General features: G+C 35.9%; 1 protein-coding gene across 1 annotated transcript; it reads right to left on the minus strand.

Annotated features, from left to right (window-relative positions):
- Positions 1–10,327: 10,327 nt before the first annotated feature.
- Positions 10,328–11,275, minus strand: LOC141508914 (olfactory receptor 1N1-like). The gene has a single exon (XM_074218034.1). It carries the CDS (start codon positions 11,273–11,275, stop codon positions 10,328–10,330), a length of 948 nt encoding a protein of 315 aa, XP_074074135.1.
- Between the last annotated feature and the right edge of the window lie 3,695 nt (positions 11,276–14,970).

Genomic DNA, 14,970 nt, shown 5'->3' on the forward strand with positions numbered 1-14,970 from the left:
AAATAAAATCTGTAACAAAGGCCACAGGGAAGCACAGACTCAGACCAAGATAACAAAATTAAAGCTCCTAGATCCCAAGGCTTTAAGGAAAATATGAATTTGTCTTATACCATGAACGAGCTCAAAACAGATTTTGGAAATCAGGTAAGAGTAGTGGAGGAAAAATTGGAAAGAGAAATAAGAGTCATGTAAGAAAAATGTGAAAAACAGTAAGCAGCTTGGTAAAGGAGAGACCAAAAATACCAATGAAAATAACATCTTAAAATCCAGCTTGAGGGGCGGCTAGGTGGCATAGTGGATAAAGCACCAGCCTTGGAGTCAGGAGGACCTGGGTTCAAATCCGGTCTCAGATACTTAATAATTATCTAGCTGTGTGGCCCTGGGCAAGCCACTTAACCCCATTTGCCTTGCAAAAAAAAATCCAGCCTGGATGGTGGAACCAGGATGGCATAGTGAAGGCAAGAACTGGGAGTTCTTCCCCAGATCATTCCAAATACCTTTAAATAATGACTGTAGTCAAATTCTAGTGTGGTAGAAACTACATAAATACTGAGTGAAACAATTTTGCCCTTCTAAGAGAACTTGCTAGATCCCTGGGAAGAGTCTCTACCTCTGTGTTAGAAAGGACTACAGGAGGGACAGTTAGGTGGTGCAGTGGATAGAGCATCACCGTGGAGTCAAATCTGTTCTTAGATACTTAATAATTACCTAGTTGTGTGACCTTGTGCAAGTCACTTAACCCCATTGCCTTGCCAAAAAAAAAAAGAAAGGACAACAATGCAACCTGAGCCCCAAAGGAACAAACCTACTCCAGTCATTCAGGAACAGCCCACAGGACACACAGCTCCCATTGGGTTCTTAGATCTGTGGCAGAAGTGGCAGTTTCCAAATGTCTCACCCCAGAGACTGTCTAGGACAAATTGGCAGGTCAGCGGAAAACTCTGGGGCACAAGAGTGACCTTGGAGCCCAGTCTAGTGCAGGCCTCAGTGCAGACCCAGCCCTAAAGGAACAAGAGCAGACCCGAGGAGCCAGCCAGTAGCTGCTTCCAGAGTGCTCAGACCATGAAGAGTATGGAAGTTGGGGGAAACTTGCAGAGGTCTCTCTGGTATCTCTAAAACAGAACTCTTTTGCTTCATATCCAGGCTGCAGAGCAGGAACTCTTTTCATATTTCCAGTGCAGGTCTTATGGTCATCCACAGACCAGAACAGAGGTCAGGAGAGTTGTCAGAGTCTCTTATAAGACCTTGGAGGAACTGAGGTCCTTGGGGAGGTGTCCCTGTAAACAACTGCAATAAGCCTCACAAGCTTGGGACAGTACATCCTCCACCTTGGAAACAGAACCCCATCTTAAGAAAGATATAATATTAAGTCCTTGACTGGGGAAATGAGAAAAAAATAGAAGAAAAAATCCAACTATAGACAGTTACTTCAGTCCTATGGAGCATCAAAATATACATTCAGAAGATAACAAAGTCAAAACTACTGAATACAAAGCCTACAAGAGAAATCTGAATTTATATCAGGATATGGAAGAATTCAGAAAAGATTTTGAAAATCAAGTTAACAAGGCAGAGGAAAAATTGGGAAGAGAAATTAGAGCAAAGTGGGAAAATCATGAAAACCAAGTCAGTAGTTTGGTAAAGGAGATGCCAAAAAAATACTGAAGAAAATTTTATCTTAAAAACTAGTTGAAATCAATTGTAAAAAAAAGCAGTCCAAAAGGCCAATGAGGACACGAATACCTTAAGAAGCAGAATTGGCCAGAAGGAATAGGAGATACAAAAGCTCTCTGAAGTAAATAATTCCTTCATTTGGAAACTGAAGCTGAGAAGCTTATGAGTGGGAGAAATCAAGAAACAATAAAAAAATGCAAATGAGTGAAAAATTGAAGAAATTGTGAAATATCTCATTGGAAAAACAACTGACCTGGACAACAGAGGCAGGAGAAATAATTTTAAAATTATTGGACTACTTGAAAGTTGTGACTAGGAAAATAGCCTAGGTTTTATACTTCAAGAAATAATCCAGGAAAACTGTACTGATATCCTAGAAGTAGAAAGTAAAAAGGAAATGAAGGAAATCCACTGGTCACCTGAAAGAGAGTCCAAAATGACAACTCCCAGGAAATATTATACTAAATTCCAGCACTCCCAAGTCAATGAGAAAATATTACAAGTAGCCAAAAAGAAACAATTCAAATATTGTGAAGCTACACAGGATTACACAGGATTTAGTAGCATCTTCTTTAAGGGTTTGTAGGGCTTGGAATATGATATTCCAGAAGTCAAAGAGCTTGGATTATTACTGAGAATCACCTACCCAGCAAAACTGAAATATTTTTTCAGGATAAAAGATGGACATTCAGTGAAATAGGGGACTTTCAAACTTTCCTGATGAAACAACCAGAGCTAGAGAGAAAGTTGATCTTTGAATACAGGACTCAAGTGAAGCATAGAGGGGGTGGGTCATAAGACAAAAACATGAGGGGTTTAGTGATGTCAAACTGCTTGTAATCCTGTATGGGAAGATGATTCAGATAACTCACATGAACCTTCTCATTTATTAGGGCAGCTAGAGGGAATATATATGGCACAGGAGGGAGTTGAATTTGAAGATATAATATATTAAAAAGATGGGAGTTAAGGGTGAGAAAGGAAAATACCAGGACAAAGAAAAATGAGAATTAGAATGGATTAAATTATTTTACATAAAAGAGGCAAAAACAAGCTTTTGCAATGAAGTGGAATAGGGGGAATGTGAGGTGGAGTAAGTGACACTTCATTCTCATTGGAAGCGACTCAGAGAGGAATATATCTTAACCTAGAGCTATATAGGAGAAGAAAAGGATGGGTGAAAGGGCATAGGGAGAGGGCAAAGGGATGTAGGTGATAGAAGAGAGGGAAGATCTTGGAGAGGGTAGTCAGATATAACACACTTTTGATGAGGTAGAGGTAAAAGGAGAAGGAGAAATGTATAAATTATGGTGGGGGCGGAATAGGAGGGAGAGAAATACAGCTAACTATAGCAACTGTGGAAAAATATTAAGTAATTTCTCTGATGAATTTAGGATAAAGAATGATAAACATGCCAAAGACAGTGCTGATGGTGTCTGAATACAGACTGAAGCACACTTTTTTGGGTCTAACTTTATTTTTCTTGAGGTTTCTCTTTCTCTTGGGGGGATTATGTTTACTTTTACAACATGACTATTGAAATAATGTGTTTCATAGCTACACTTTTTGTTTGAAAAACAATGGGATTAAGTGAGGTCTCACAGGCTAAGTATTATGTAACTGAAGTCAAATTTGAACTCAGGTTCTCCTGACTCCAGGTCAGGTACCTCAATGCCCTATATAATTTTAATCTACACCAAATAGCTTCCTTTACTTAATAATGTGGGAGGGGAAAAAGGGAAAATATTTGGAACTCAAGGTTTTGGAAATATTGATACTTACTTTTGCTTTTAACTGGGGTTAAAAAAACAAAATTAACAAAAAGAAAAAAAAGAAAAGCAATAAAAGAAAAAAAACATTGAGGAGAATAACAATGTCCTAGGAAAGAAATCAATTACTTTCATGGCAGTGGTGGTATTCCTTCACTGGTATCAGTGATGGGAAGGGTTTGAGAAGAGGGAAAAACGATTTTAAGAGTTCATGAAATAAATGGTCAAAAGCAAATAAAAACAAAGCAAAACTTGAGTAGGCTAAATGGTAAAAGAGGTATAAATAGCCAATGAGAAGAAAAATTGTGTAACTGAACAAAGAGGCACAAAAATTAGCTGTTGGGAAAAAAACTCCTTTAAAAAGTAAAATTGAGCAAATGGAAAAGGAGGTTCAAAAACTCACTGAAGAAAACAATTCCTTAAAAATTATAATTGAGCAAATGGAAGGTAATGGCTTTATGAGACATCAAGAAACAATAAAACAAAATTTTCAATAATGAAAAGTAGAACACAATGATGAAGATCTCATTTAAAAAAAAACTGCCTTGGATATATTTTTCAGTAGAGAAAATGTAAAAAGGATTGGACTTCCTGAAAGCCATGATTGTAAAAAGAGGCTAGACATCATCTCCCAAGAAATTGTCATGAAAAATTGTCCTGGTATTTTAGAACCAGAGAGCAAAATAGAAATTGAAACAATTCACTCTTGGCCTCCTGAAAGAGATGCCAAAATGAAAACTCCTAGGAACATTATAGTCCAGTCAAATTCCAGAGGTCCCAGGGCAAGGAGAACATATTGCAAACAATACAGAAACAACCAAATTGAGTACTGTGGAGTCAGAGTCAGGATAACATATGATTTAGCAGCTTCTTCATTAGAGGGTTGAAGGGCTTAGAATAAGATATTTCAAAGGCAAAAGAGCTTGAATTACCACCAAGAATCCACTACCCAGCAAAATTGAGCATATTCTTTCAGGAGAAAAGATGGATATTCAATGAAATAAAGGACTTTCAAATTTACCTGTTGAAAAGACCAGAGCTGAACAGAAAATCTGACTTTCAAATACAAGACACAAAAGAAGAATAAAAAAGTAAACAGAAAAGGGAAATCACAAGGGACTTAATGATTTTGAACTTTTCATATTCCTACATGGAAAGATGATACTGGTAACTCATTATAACTTTCACATTATTAGGGAAATTGGAAGGTGTATATATCCAAGGAAGGCAAGGTATGAGTTGCATATGAAGGGATGATAGTACACAGGGCAGCATGCTGCCTGGTCAAGACACGCAGAGAGGGGAAAAAAAGGGAGAAACAGAGGATTAGATCTCTTAAAATATAGTTCTGTGGTGAGAGGAATGATGGTGGCTTTTTTTGAAATTTATTATTACTACTTTTTTTTGGGGGGTGGCTTTTTAGGAGTGATTAACCCTAGTATAGGATGGGCTAACATCTGGTGTGAGGTAGCATCTATTGCTCAAGAGTGGCATCTACAATGCTTTTCCCCAATGGCAAATATGGATGAACAAGGTCAGACATGTGCCCAACTATTGATAAGTGTACAATGGTTTCAGATTAAAGACATAGAAATACAAAAGGAATGTTTACTGCCAGTCTTACTGATAAACAGATTTGCAAATTACCAATGCAAAAAGGAAAATTTTTTAACAGTACAGAAAAAAAGTTCAAGATTTCTTTCCACTACAAAAAGATTGCCATCTTTTTCTGTGCCTAGAGTTCTCCTGCTCCAGTAATCTCTACAAATAAAATTTTTATTTTCCCCAAATTATTTGCTTTTTGATTTAACAAGGGTCTATTTTTTTTTTAGTATTTTTTTGCAAGGCAATGGGATTAAGTGTATTACCCAAGGCCACACAGCTAGGTAATTATTAAGTGTCTGAGGCCAGATTTGAACTCAGGTACTCCTGACTCCAGGGCCGGTTCTCTATCCACTGTGCCACCTAGCCACCTGAGGGTCTATTTTTTAAAGAAGATAGAAAGAAGACCTAATAACTACCTTAGCTGTTTCTTAGGCACAAAATACTTTTTTTAAAAATTGAATTATATAATTTATTTCTCTTGGTTGCATGTAAACTAAATTTTCAATATTAACTTTTTTCCACATTTTGATTTCTAAATTCTCTTTTTACCTCTTTCCTCCCCACTCCTTAAGACAGTAAGCCATTTGGTATACTATACCTGGGCAATCATGCAAAACAAATTTCTATTTGTCATCTTAATAAAAACAGAGATCAAAAAAGAAAGAGAGGGAAGTAGAATGCTTAGGTTTGTATTCATATATCATCTGTTCTTTCTTTGGAGGTAGAAATCCTTCAGAATTTTCTTGCTGTATTGTTGAAAATAGCTAAGTCATTTACAGTTGATCATCAGACAATATTGCCATTATTGTGTAAAAAAGTCTCCTGGTTCTTTTGTTCTGTCTCTTTGTCTCTGTTTTTGTCTTTCTCTTTCACTTCTTGTCTCCCTCCCACCTTTCTTCCATTCTTACTTCCCTCTTTCTTTTCTTACCAAATGGAAATCTGTTCAGGAGTAGGAATATAGAGATGAGAACATGTTGTTTAGAAGCATTTTTTAGAAGAAATGTTCTCAATCCTTTCCTCCCTGTTCCAAAGATTTTCTTTCTCCAAAAAATCTTACCAAGATGTTCTAAACTTTATTGGAAATACTGATTATTTAGCATATTTGGAACATTCCCTTTTTGAGTGTTTGAGTAGTTAGTAGTAATTACATAAATGAACAAGATGTAGGTTAAATCCTTTTTTTCCTGTATTTTCCTTTGCACAAAATACTAATCTTAGACAGAATCTCACTGCAGATATTGCCTCTGGGGTTCCTGTATATAGAAATAGGGAGTATTTGAGACAAATGCTGGAACACTAGGATAAAAAATCTGGAGGGGATGTATCAAAAGAAGGCAAGTTCTCTGATTCTACTGAAATCTCTTAAGGAGGTGGAGGCATCTCTTTTCCTGAGGAATGAAAGACGTATTGATTTTTAATCTATCAAAATAAGTCAAAAATTCATTCATTTAATGAATTGAACATATTTATTCTCTAGAATTTGTAAGTCTTCATGATCAAAGATACCAAATAAAAACCAAAGTCATTTAGTAGAATAAGTTAAAATGTTCATTTAAATTGAAGTTTAACAAGTACAGACTTTGATAAAAATAGTCCTTTTGGAATTATCCCCCCTCCCCAATTTACTGACAGTAGATTGTTTTGAAAGAGATTGATAAATCCCATAAGGACTATTGACCACCTCCAAACAATGCTTGAGGCTTATGTCAGCTAGAAATAATTATTTTATAGTACAGGATTGCCTACTGAAGACTTACATAAGATTTTTAGTGAATGCCATTTTCACTCCCAGAAATCAGGAATTTAGAATGAAGGGGAGGTCAAGATAATACATTAAGCACAAATGATAGACAGACCATCAGAAAGATTAGTTTCACTTATTTTTTTGCAGGAGACTGGTCATTTACCAAGAAATAAAAGACATTCTCCTGTTGAAACACAAGGTTCTTCAATTAAATACTTGCTTTTGATTCCTGCCTGATTTCTATCTAAGAATTCAATGGCTTTGTCCAAGCATTGGGGATACAGAAAGTGATAAAAGGTAGGCCCTGGTGTGAAGACCTTCCAATTTAAATGAGTGAGTAAATATATAGACAAAAATGTACAAACAGGTTATTTATCAGATACATATAAAATAATAATAAAAAAGATCTAGAATTGAGGGTTGAGAAGAGCTTCCTGTAGCAGATGGGGCTCTAGTTGAGATTTAAAGGAAACCAGGGAAGCCAGTTAGCAGAGATGAAAAGGGAGAGCCTTGCAGGCAGAAGGGATAGGCAGAACACATTCACAGCAGTGAGAAGTACAGTATCTTGTTTGCTAGCCATAGAAAGATAATTTTTACAATATCAAAAAGTATGTGCCAGTTTATTAGATGTAAGAAGATTGGAAAAGTGGGAGCAGGGGGAGAAGAATGCCACTGAATATTTCTTTTGTAGCAATTACAATCTTTTGTCCCAAAAGGGAAAGAAATAGAACAATAAAGAACAGCTATTACAAACTGGTCCTACAATTCATGCAAGGATCATACAATGCAAAAATGGCAAATATGGGACAAAATGAAATCAATCCTATCACCTCTTAATAGACTACTCATATAAAAAATCTACTTTTAACAACACTGTTTGGGTAATGTGTTCTAACAAGGACAGGATATTTTGAACATTTCCCATAATGATTAAATTGATTAAATTCATTTTTTTGGACTTTGACTGAATTTCTGGGTATCTTTAACATGGTTTATTGTTTAGCTACACATCATCTGTTCTGTACCTATATTATTGATTTTTTATTTTTAATATTTTGAAATTTTTATTGATAACTTTTGTTTTTACATTAGAATCCTTCATAATTTTCTTTCACTTCTTTTTTTTTAAGTTTTTTTGCAAGGCAAATGGGGTTAAGTGGCTTGCCCAAGGCCACACAGCTAGGTAATTATTAAGTGTCTGAGATGGGATTTAAACCCAGGTACTCCTGACTCCAAGGCTGGTGCTTTATCCACTATGCCACCTAGCCGCCCCTATTTTCTTTCACTTCTTAAGAAATCTCTTGTTAAAAAAGGAAAATAGTTAATTGAAGTTAATAATAGTGTCATTATCTGAAAGAACTTTGAATTCCTTGTCTTTAGTAGAATCTCTTCCTTCCTCTGAATTATTAAAAATTTAATAGAAATCTCTTTTCTCTCCCTCCCATTCTTTACTCCATTGAAAAAAAGGAAGAACCAAACAAATTTCTTTTAACATGTACTTACAGTCAAGGAAAACAGATAATCACATTGTCTGAATACAAGGAATATAATGGTTATAAGGTTTCAGTTTTAGTCTTCTAGAATCAAAATGGTCATTCAGTTCATAAGGCTTAAATGAGAAGTCTTATGATTGTATTTACAAAAAGAAATAGCATTATTCCATTTGAGTCCTTCCATAATTTTGGTAATATATATCCTCATTTCTCATACCACAATAATAATCTATCATATTTTCATACTAAATTGAGTTAGTCATTCTTCAATGAATGGTTTACTTATGTTGCCATATTTTTGCTTTAAGAGAAGTAAGAGCAAACTACATAATTATTATCATATCAAGATTATAGAAATGAATAATTATGATTATTTGATTACCTGGTAGTGAATGAAATAAGCAAAATAAAAAATCATGAATAAATACCAAGGGTAAAATCAAAGTACTTTTAAAGAAGTAAGAAGAAACTTCAATAAATGATCAGTGGCAATAGATATGTCAATTCTGTAGTCAGTTATCTTTTTTCTTATAAAATTCTCTGGATATAACTGGACAGTATGTCATGGGTGGGCCATATTTAAATCTTGCTAATTAATAAAGATTTTGAGATAGAAGAAAGAAGATTTTTAAGGTCACTGAAAAGGTGAAAGAATTTGAGCTCTCTCTAAGATGTTAAAAAAAACTCAGGATTTTATTATTTAATAAAGCAAAATAAATAGGTTAAAAAACTTTTCCACTGGAAGGATCAGCAAGCACTGTAGAACAGGTTGAATAACAATAGGCTTGACATGGTTGCTTGGTAGATGACAGAGACAGAGTCAAGTAGATAAAGAGAAGGAACAAGATAGTCAGGGAGAGCTGACTGGGTCAGAGAGAGAGAGGAGTGGCCAGGTCAAGGTTGAATGAGAAAGAGAGAGAGAGAGAGAGAGAGAGAGAGAGAGAGAGAGAGAGAGAGAGAGAGAGACTGAGAGAGAAAGAGAGAGATACAGAGACAGAGACAGAGAAGGAGAGGTAGCCATGAGGTTTGGCTTAGCCTGACCACATGGCATGAGGGACCATGGTGGACCACCAGTGCCTAGCATGGAAGTACATGGCCTAGGAAGGAAAGACAGATATAAACATTCTGCATAGTAGAAGTTAGAGCTACAAAAAAGAGAAGAGGGGTATAATTCCTGTTAATTAGCCTTCTGTGGTAGGTTAGGCAAGGGATGGTGCTTGGGGTATGGTTTTGCATGTTGGGCCATGTATCTTCAAAAGACTAGCTAATTTGGGGTTCTTCCTGTTCTAATGTGTGTGACCCCCAAATTCAATATGCCATTTCCATGATAGCAGGTCTATGGTCAAGTTTAGGTGAAGAGGAAAATGGGAGACAGGATACAAACAACAGGGATCAGTTTACATCTCAGGAGCAAATAGCCTTCCACTATTAACAAGATTTTAAGAGCCTTGAAATGTTACAGAATTTGTTTCTGCTACATAAATAATTCTTTCATAATTCTCTACATCAGAATGACCAGAAGACAAAATTTAGAAGGATGAGAGGGACATTATAATTGTCTTCAAGAACTTAGAGGTTGTCATATGAAAGAGGGATTGCAAATGTTCTTCTTGGTCCCAGGAAAGCAATCTTAAAAAAAAAGATTGTATAGGTTTGATGTAAAGTTCAAATTGTACATGTTGTAATGAGGCTTCTTAGTTATCATTTGGAGTACAGGTTCTCAGACACCCTTTCCAGAACTTGGAGTCTGTGGTTCAGTGAAGAAGACTGATGAGAAATTTTTGGATGTCAGTTCTTTCATCTGAAGTATCCATTCTAATGACATGCCATCTGCAAGTTAAATCAATATGACATCTGTGACATTTTAAGTCACTGTATAATATAATTGAATAATACAGTGCCAAGGATGGAGCCTTTGGATATTATGCTATAATTACTTGCAGCTAAATTTTGTCCATTTGCAAGTATCTTTCAAAAAAAATAAGCAAATTTAAATCTGAAGGACAAGATTAAGAGAAATTTCAATGTAGAGGACAGAAAGGTTATTGTGTCTGACAGGCTAATATCTTGCCTTTAATAAGACTTCTTAAAGCTGCTTTGACATCTTGGTTTCTCAGGCTGTAGAGGAAAGGGTTGAGCATTGGAGTTACCACTGTGTATGCCACAGAGCCCACAATGTCTTTGGTGGGGAAAATCGATTGAGGACTCAAGTATACAGTATAAACTGTAATATAAAAGAGACAGACTACAGAGAGATGAGAGCCACAAGTGGAGAAGGCCTTTCTCCTACCACCCCCTGAAGATGGCATCCTGAGGATGGCAGAGGCAATGCAGATATAAGAGACCAGTGTGCATAAAAAAGGAACTATCACAAAAGGACCACCAACATAATAAACCATTAATTCATTTAGTCGAGTGGGAGAGCAGGCAATTTTCAACAGGGGATTGATGTCACAAAAAAAGTGAGATATTTTCCCTCCCACACAGAAGGACAGTTTTGCTATGAGCAAAGTGTGTAATAGAGCAATCATATTAGCAATCACCCAGCACACACTCACCAGAAGGACACAGAGACGAGGGCTCATGGCTGTGGTATAATGGAGTGGGTGACAAATGGCCATGTAGCGATCATATGCCATCACACTAAGCAAGAAACTGTCCATGTCCCCAAATGTAAGAAAGAAATAGAGCTGTGACAGGCATCCTGTATAGGAGATGGTGTGTTGTTGAGTATATAGGTTATGTAGCACTTTTAAGACTATAGAGGAAGACAGACCAACGTCAGCAAAGGAGAGACTTGCCAGAAAGAAATACATAGGAGTGTGGAGATGAGATTCAAAGATGATGGAAAGGAAGATGAGAACATTCCCTGTCAGAGTGATCAGATACATGCACAGAAACAATCCAAAGAAGAGGTATTGGTGTTCTGGCCACTGGGAGAATCCTTGGAGAAGAAACTCGGAGACACTGGACTGATTTCCATGAGCCATGTCATCGACATGTTAAGGAGTCACAAAGCAAAAGACCTAAGAGAATAAAGGAGCATTCTTTAAATATATCATAGAGAGAGGGGAAAAGACTGGAAGAAAAATCAGGTTAACTGGGTTGTATAGGAAATACATTGATATCTTGATATCTTCATTACTTTTATTCTATCTACCTCTCCTCTGGGAGTTATCGTGTTTGACCATTCCCCTCTCCCTTTCTCACAGTTTTTCAGTAAGTACTATCAATATTTGTTATGGGATGGGAGGAGGGAATGGAAGTTGGGAGAAAAATTTGAAACTCAAAATCTTTGAAAATGATGAATGTTGAAAAATATCTTGGCATATAATTGAAAACATAAAAAAATTAAAGTAAATACTATTCAGAAATTTTTCTCTTAGCCTCCTCTCCCTCAGATTATAGTTCCATATACCTCCTCTCTGAATTGATTATATCTTATCCCCCGCTAATCCCTGCAAGGAATGGTACTGAGATTTGCATGAATCAACATACTTTTCTCAACATATTTGTAGATCAGTGTTCTTTTTGTATAAATCATTCAGAATTAAATCTCAAAGGTAAGAAGAAATGAGAATATTTTAGCATAAATGATTTTACTAAAATTTTGTAAAGAAAGGATGCAAGAATGCTTTAATGGGAAAACCCCATTGCTGCAGAACACAAGGGCTGAAGTCCTTCTAAAAAGTAGGATTACAATAGATAGAATAGTGCTCCTATAGTCAGTAGGATCTGAGTTCAAATTCAGTCCAGAGTTTTTTATTAGTTGTTTGACCTTGGGCAAATAATAGAACCATGGTTTGCCTTAGTTTTCTCATCACTAAAATAGGAATATTTTAAACTTTTTATCTTACGGTTCTCATGAATATTGAATAATATATTATTTGTAAAGCTCTGAGCAGCATGCCTGGGATATAGCAGGTTCTCAGTGAATTCTTTTCTTTTCTTTTCTTCTTCCCTCCTTTTCTCTTATTTTCCTTTCTTTTTCCCTAGAGTCATTTCTAAAGAAAGCTGTAGTTATCTTCCCATGCATTTCAATAAACCAGAAAAACTTAAAGGATGGGGAGTGGAAGGAAATCTTTCTAAAAATTCAGTATGTAATTAGGATTCAGTCTAATTACAATTTTTCTGAAACTTATTTTCTTGGCAAGTTCATCCATGTCAGCCAGTTCAATAGAATACAAATAGTACATGTCATAGGAAGGATTTATACCTTGTACTTCCCAATATAAGATCAACCCCATCCACATAAGACCTATATTTATTTCATTAGAAATTAAAAATATATATAAAGTAAGAACTCAGCATCATTTTATGTGTGTGTGTGTGTGTGTGTGTGTTTGTGTGTGTGTATTGTGTGCATGTGAGCTATAATGCTTTGGGGTTTGCTAAGAGAAATAACATAGTAAAGAAGACAGAGGACTTCTCTCACAGCTAAGAAAACTGAAGTGTAAATCTTACCTCTGACACACACTAGCCATAAGAATTAGGTATACCCCTTAACCTTATGGTGTACCAAGTAAATGTAATGATGGTAGAGTACTATACCAATTTACTTGGTAGAGTGAATGTCCTTACCTAGAACTCTCTTTATGCATGAAAATTCAGGTAGGGACTAAAATTTATTTTAAAAAAAGTTTTTTAAAATACCCAATTTCCACTATCTCTATCTTATTACAAGCCTATATCACCATTTACCTGGACTTTTGTTCTTTCACCCCCTCACATGTTTTCATCTTTCTACTCTCTATCTCCTTTAACCCATTCTTCATAACCCTATTTCTACATCAAACTTCCAGCAATAGCTCCACAAAACCTAAGAGACTAAATTCATAATTTTAGTCCAGCAAATGAAGACTTGATACAATATTGTGCTCTTGTAAATTTCTATGTTTAACTCATGCTAGTTTTAACTCATTTGATTTGGGAGGCTACTAGATGATACAAGATCACTAGACTTGGAATCAAGGAAAACCCAGATTCAAATCTGACCTGAAACAGTTACTATTTATATGTCTTTGGACAAGTTATTTAGCCTTACCTCCCTCAGTTTTTTTCTTTACAAAATGTTTCTCATAATTAAAATATTTACATCCCAGGGGTGTGAGAATAAAATGAGAACACATTCATAAAATGCCATACTAACCATAACACACTTTGTAAATGATCTCCATTATTGTGATGATGATTAAAATTAAAAATAGTAGCACTGGTCTTCTCTGTGGTTTCTCTACTTTACTCAATATATATTTCTTCAGGATTTTTTCTGATAACTGTAAGTCCCTTAGTTCCACCTGCCAGTTAAATTTCTACTCCATCCCCAACTGACTTCATTTTCAGTCAATAAAGTCTTGAACTTTATAGATATCCTTTTTTTACACTGTGATTATAATCTTGCCACTTATTTTCGTCTATTTGTGTACAGAGGAATATGATTGGGATGGATAGAGAGGTGAACTCTGAGAGATTTACATTCCTCTTTTACCTCTGACACATACTATCTCTGTGATCCTGGGAAAAATTCAACTTCTAAGTGGCCATAAGTAACTTTCTAAGAACATATATTTCAGAAGAATTGTAAATTTGTTTTGGGTAAGGGAGTCTCTTCCTCTGAATATGCCTTAGTCAGTGACATCTCAGGTTGGGACAAAACATAATAGTACAACAAAGATAAAGGCAGAATGTTCACTTGTTTTTCATCTTCTACCTCCAGATATTTTTTTGTTGATTTCAGATGCTAAGAAACTTAGTGGACAATTCTTCTGTCACCACTTCTCTGCTCCAGATTTTACAAATTCAGAGGCTGGTTGGGAGGTTCTGGGAAACACTTCTATCCATTGTATGTCGAACTTGCAATATGTTCTACAAGCTGTGAATCTCTGGACGGAGGAAGAGATTTAGAAGGCAATGCCTATGTCCTCTATCTTGGCATTGAAAATCATTAGTGCTGGGTTATGAAATCCCACATTGAGTTAGAATGAACTGAAGAGCAGCTATCTGGGTCCTAAGTGCACTCTCAGTCCCCACCTCTCCATATACCCCACCTCCAGCAGATCAGAACACTTACCTTCTTAGGAAGAACTTTGACAGTCTCTGGGAAAACAGTCCCCAAAGATTTGTTAGGGAAGACAAGTAATTTTCTGACCATCTATATTCTTTCCAAACCTGTTCCTCCTGGGGCAGAGAGGAGAGTCCCCAGATTGAAGGTCTACATATTTTGGGTTTTAGGCTCCTCAGAGAAGCTAATTTATTACCTAGGGGAATTCTTCCTCTGACACTTGGAGTAAAGGACAGGAGAGGGCAGTATTTTCAGAATTAGACCCTCCTGGACTCTGAATAGAATCACCATTACTTTATACCTGGAATATGAAACTAAAGAATAAAATCAGTTAATCAATCATTTAAATATGTGATCAGTACTTTATACATCCCCCAAAAGTTCTAGGCATGTGATTAAGAATCGTAAGAATGAAATCTCATTCCCCCTGTGAAGGAATCTCCATTATAATAAAGGAGACAAAATGTAATACAATTGATATAAAAACATTTAAGCTTTATTCCAGGTCTGGGTGAGGCTTTAATATCACCAACACTTCAGGGATCAGGAAAAGCCCCAGCAAACATGAAATGTATTTCAACTTTATATCTTTTGAAAAGAATTAAAATGCTTTTATTAATACCT

This window comes from Macrotis lagotis, chromosome 1 (genome assembly GCF_037893015.1).
Source record: "Macrotis lagotis isolate mMagLag1 chromosome 1, bilby.v1.9.chrom.fasta, whole genome shotgun sequence".
In the NCBI taxonomy this organism is placed as follows: domain Eukaryota; kingdom Metazoa; phylum Chordata; class Mammalia; order Peramelemorphia; family Peramelidae; genus Macrotis; species Macrotis lagotis.

Coding starts and splice junctions, on each gene's coding strand:
- LOC141508914 (XM_074218034.1), bottom strand. CDS start 11,275: ATGGCTCATGGAAATCAGTCCAGTGTCTCCGAGTTTCTTCTCCAAGGA.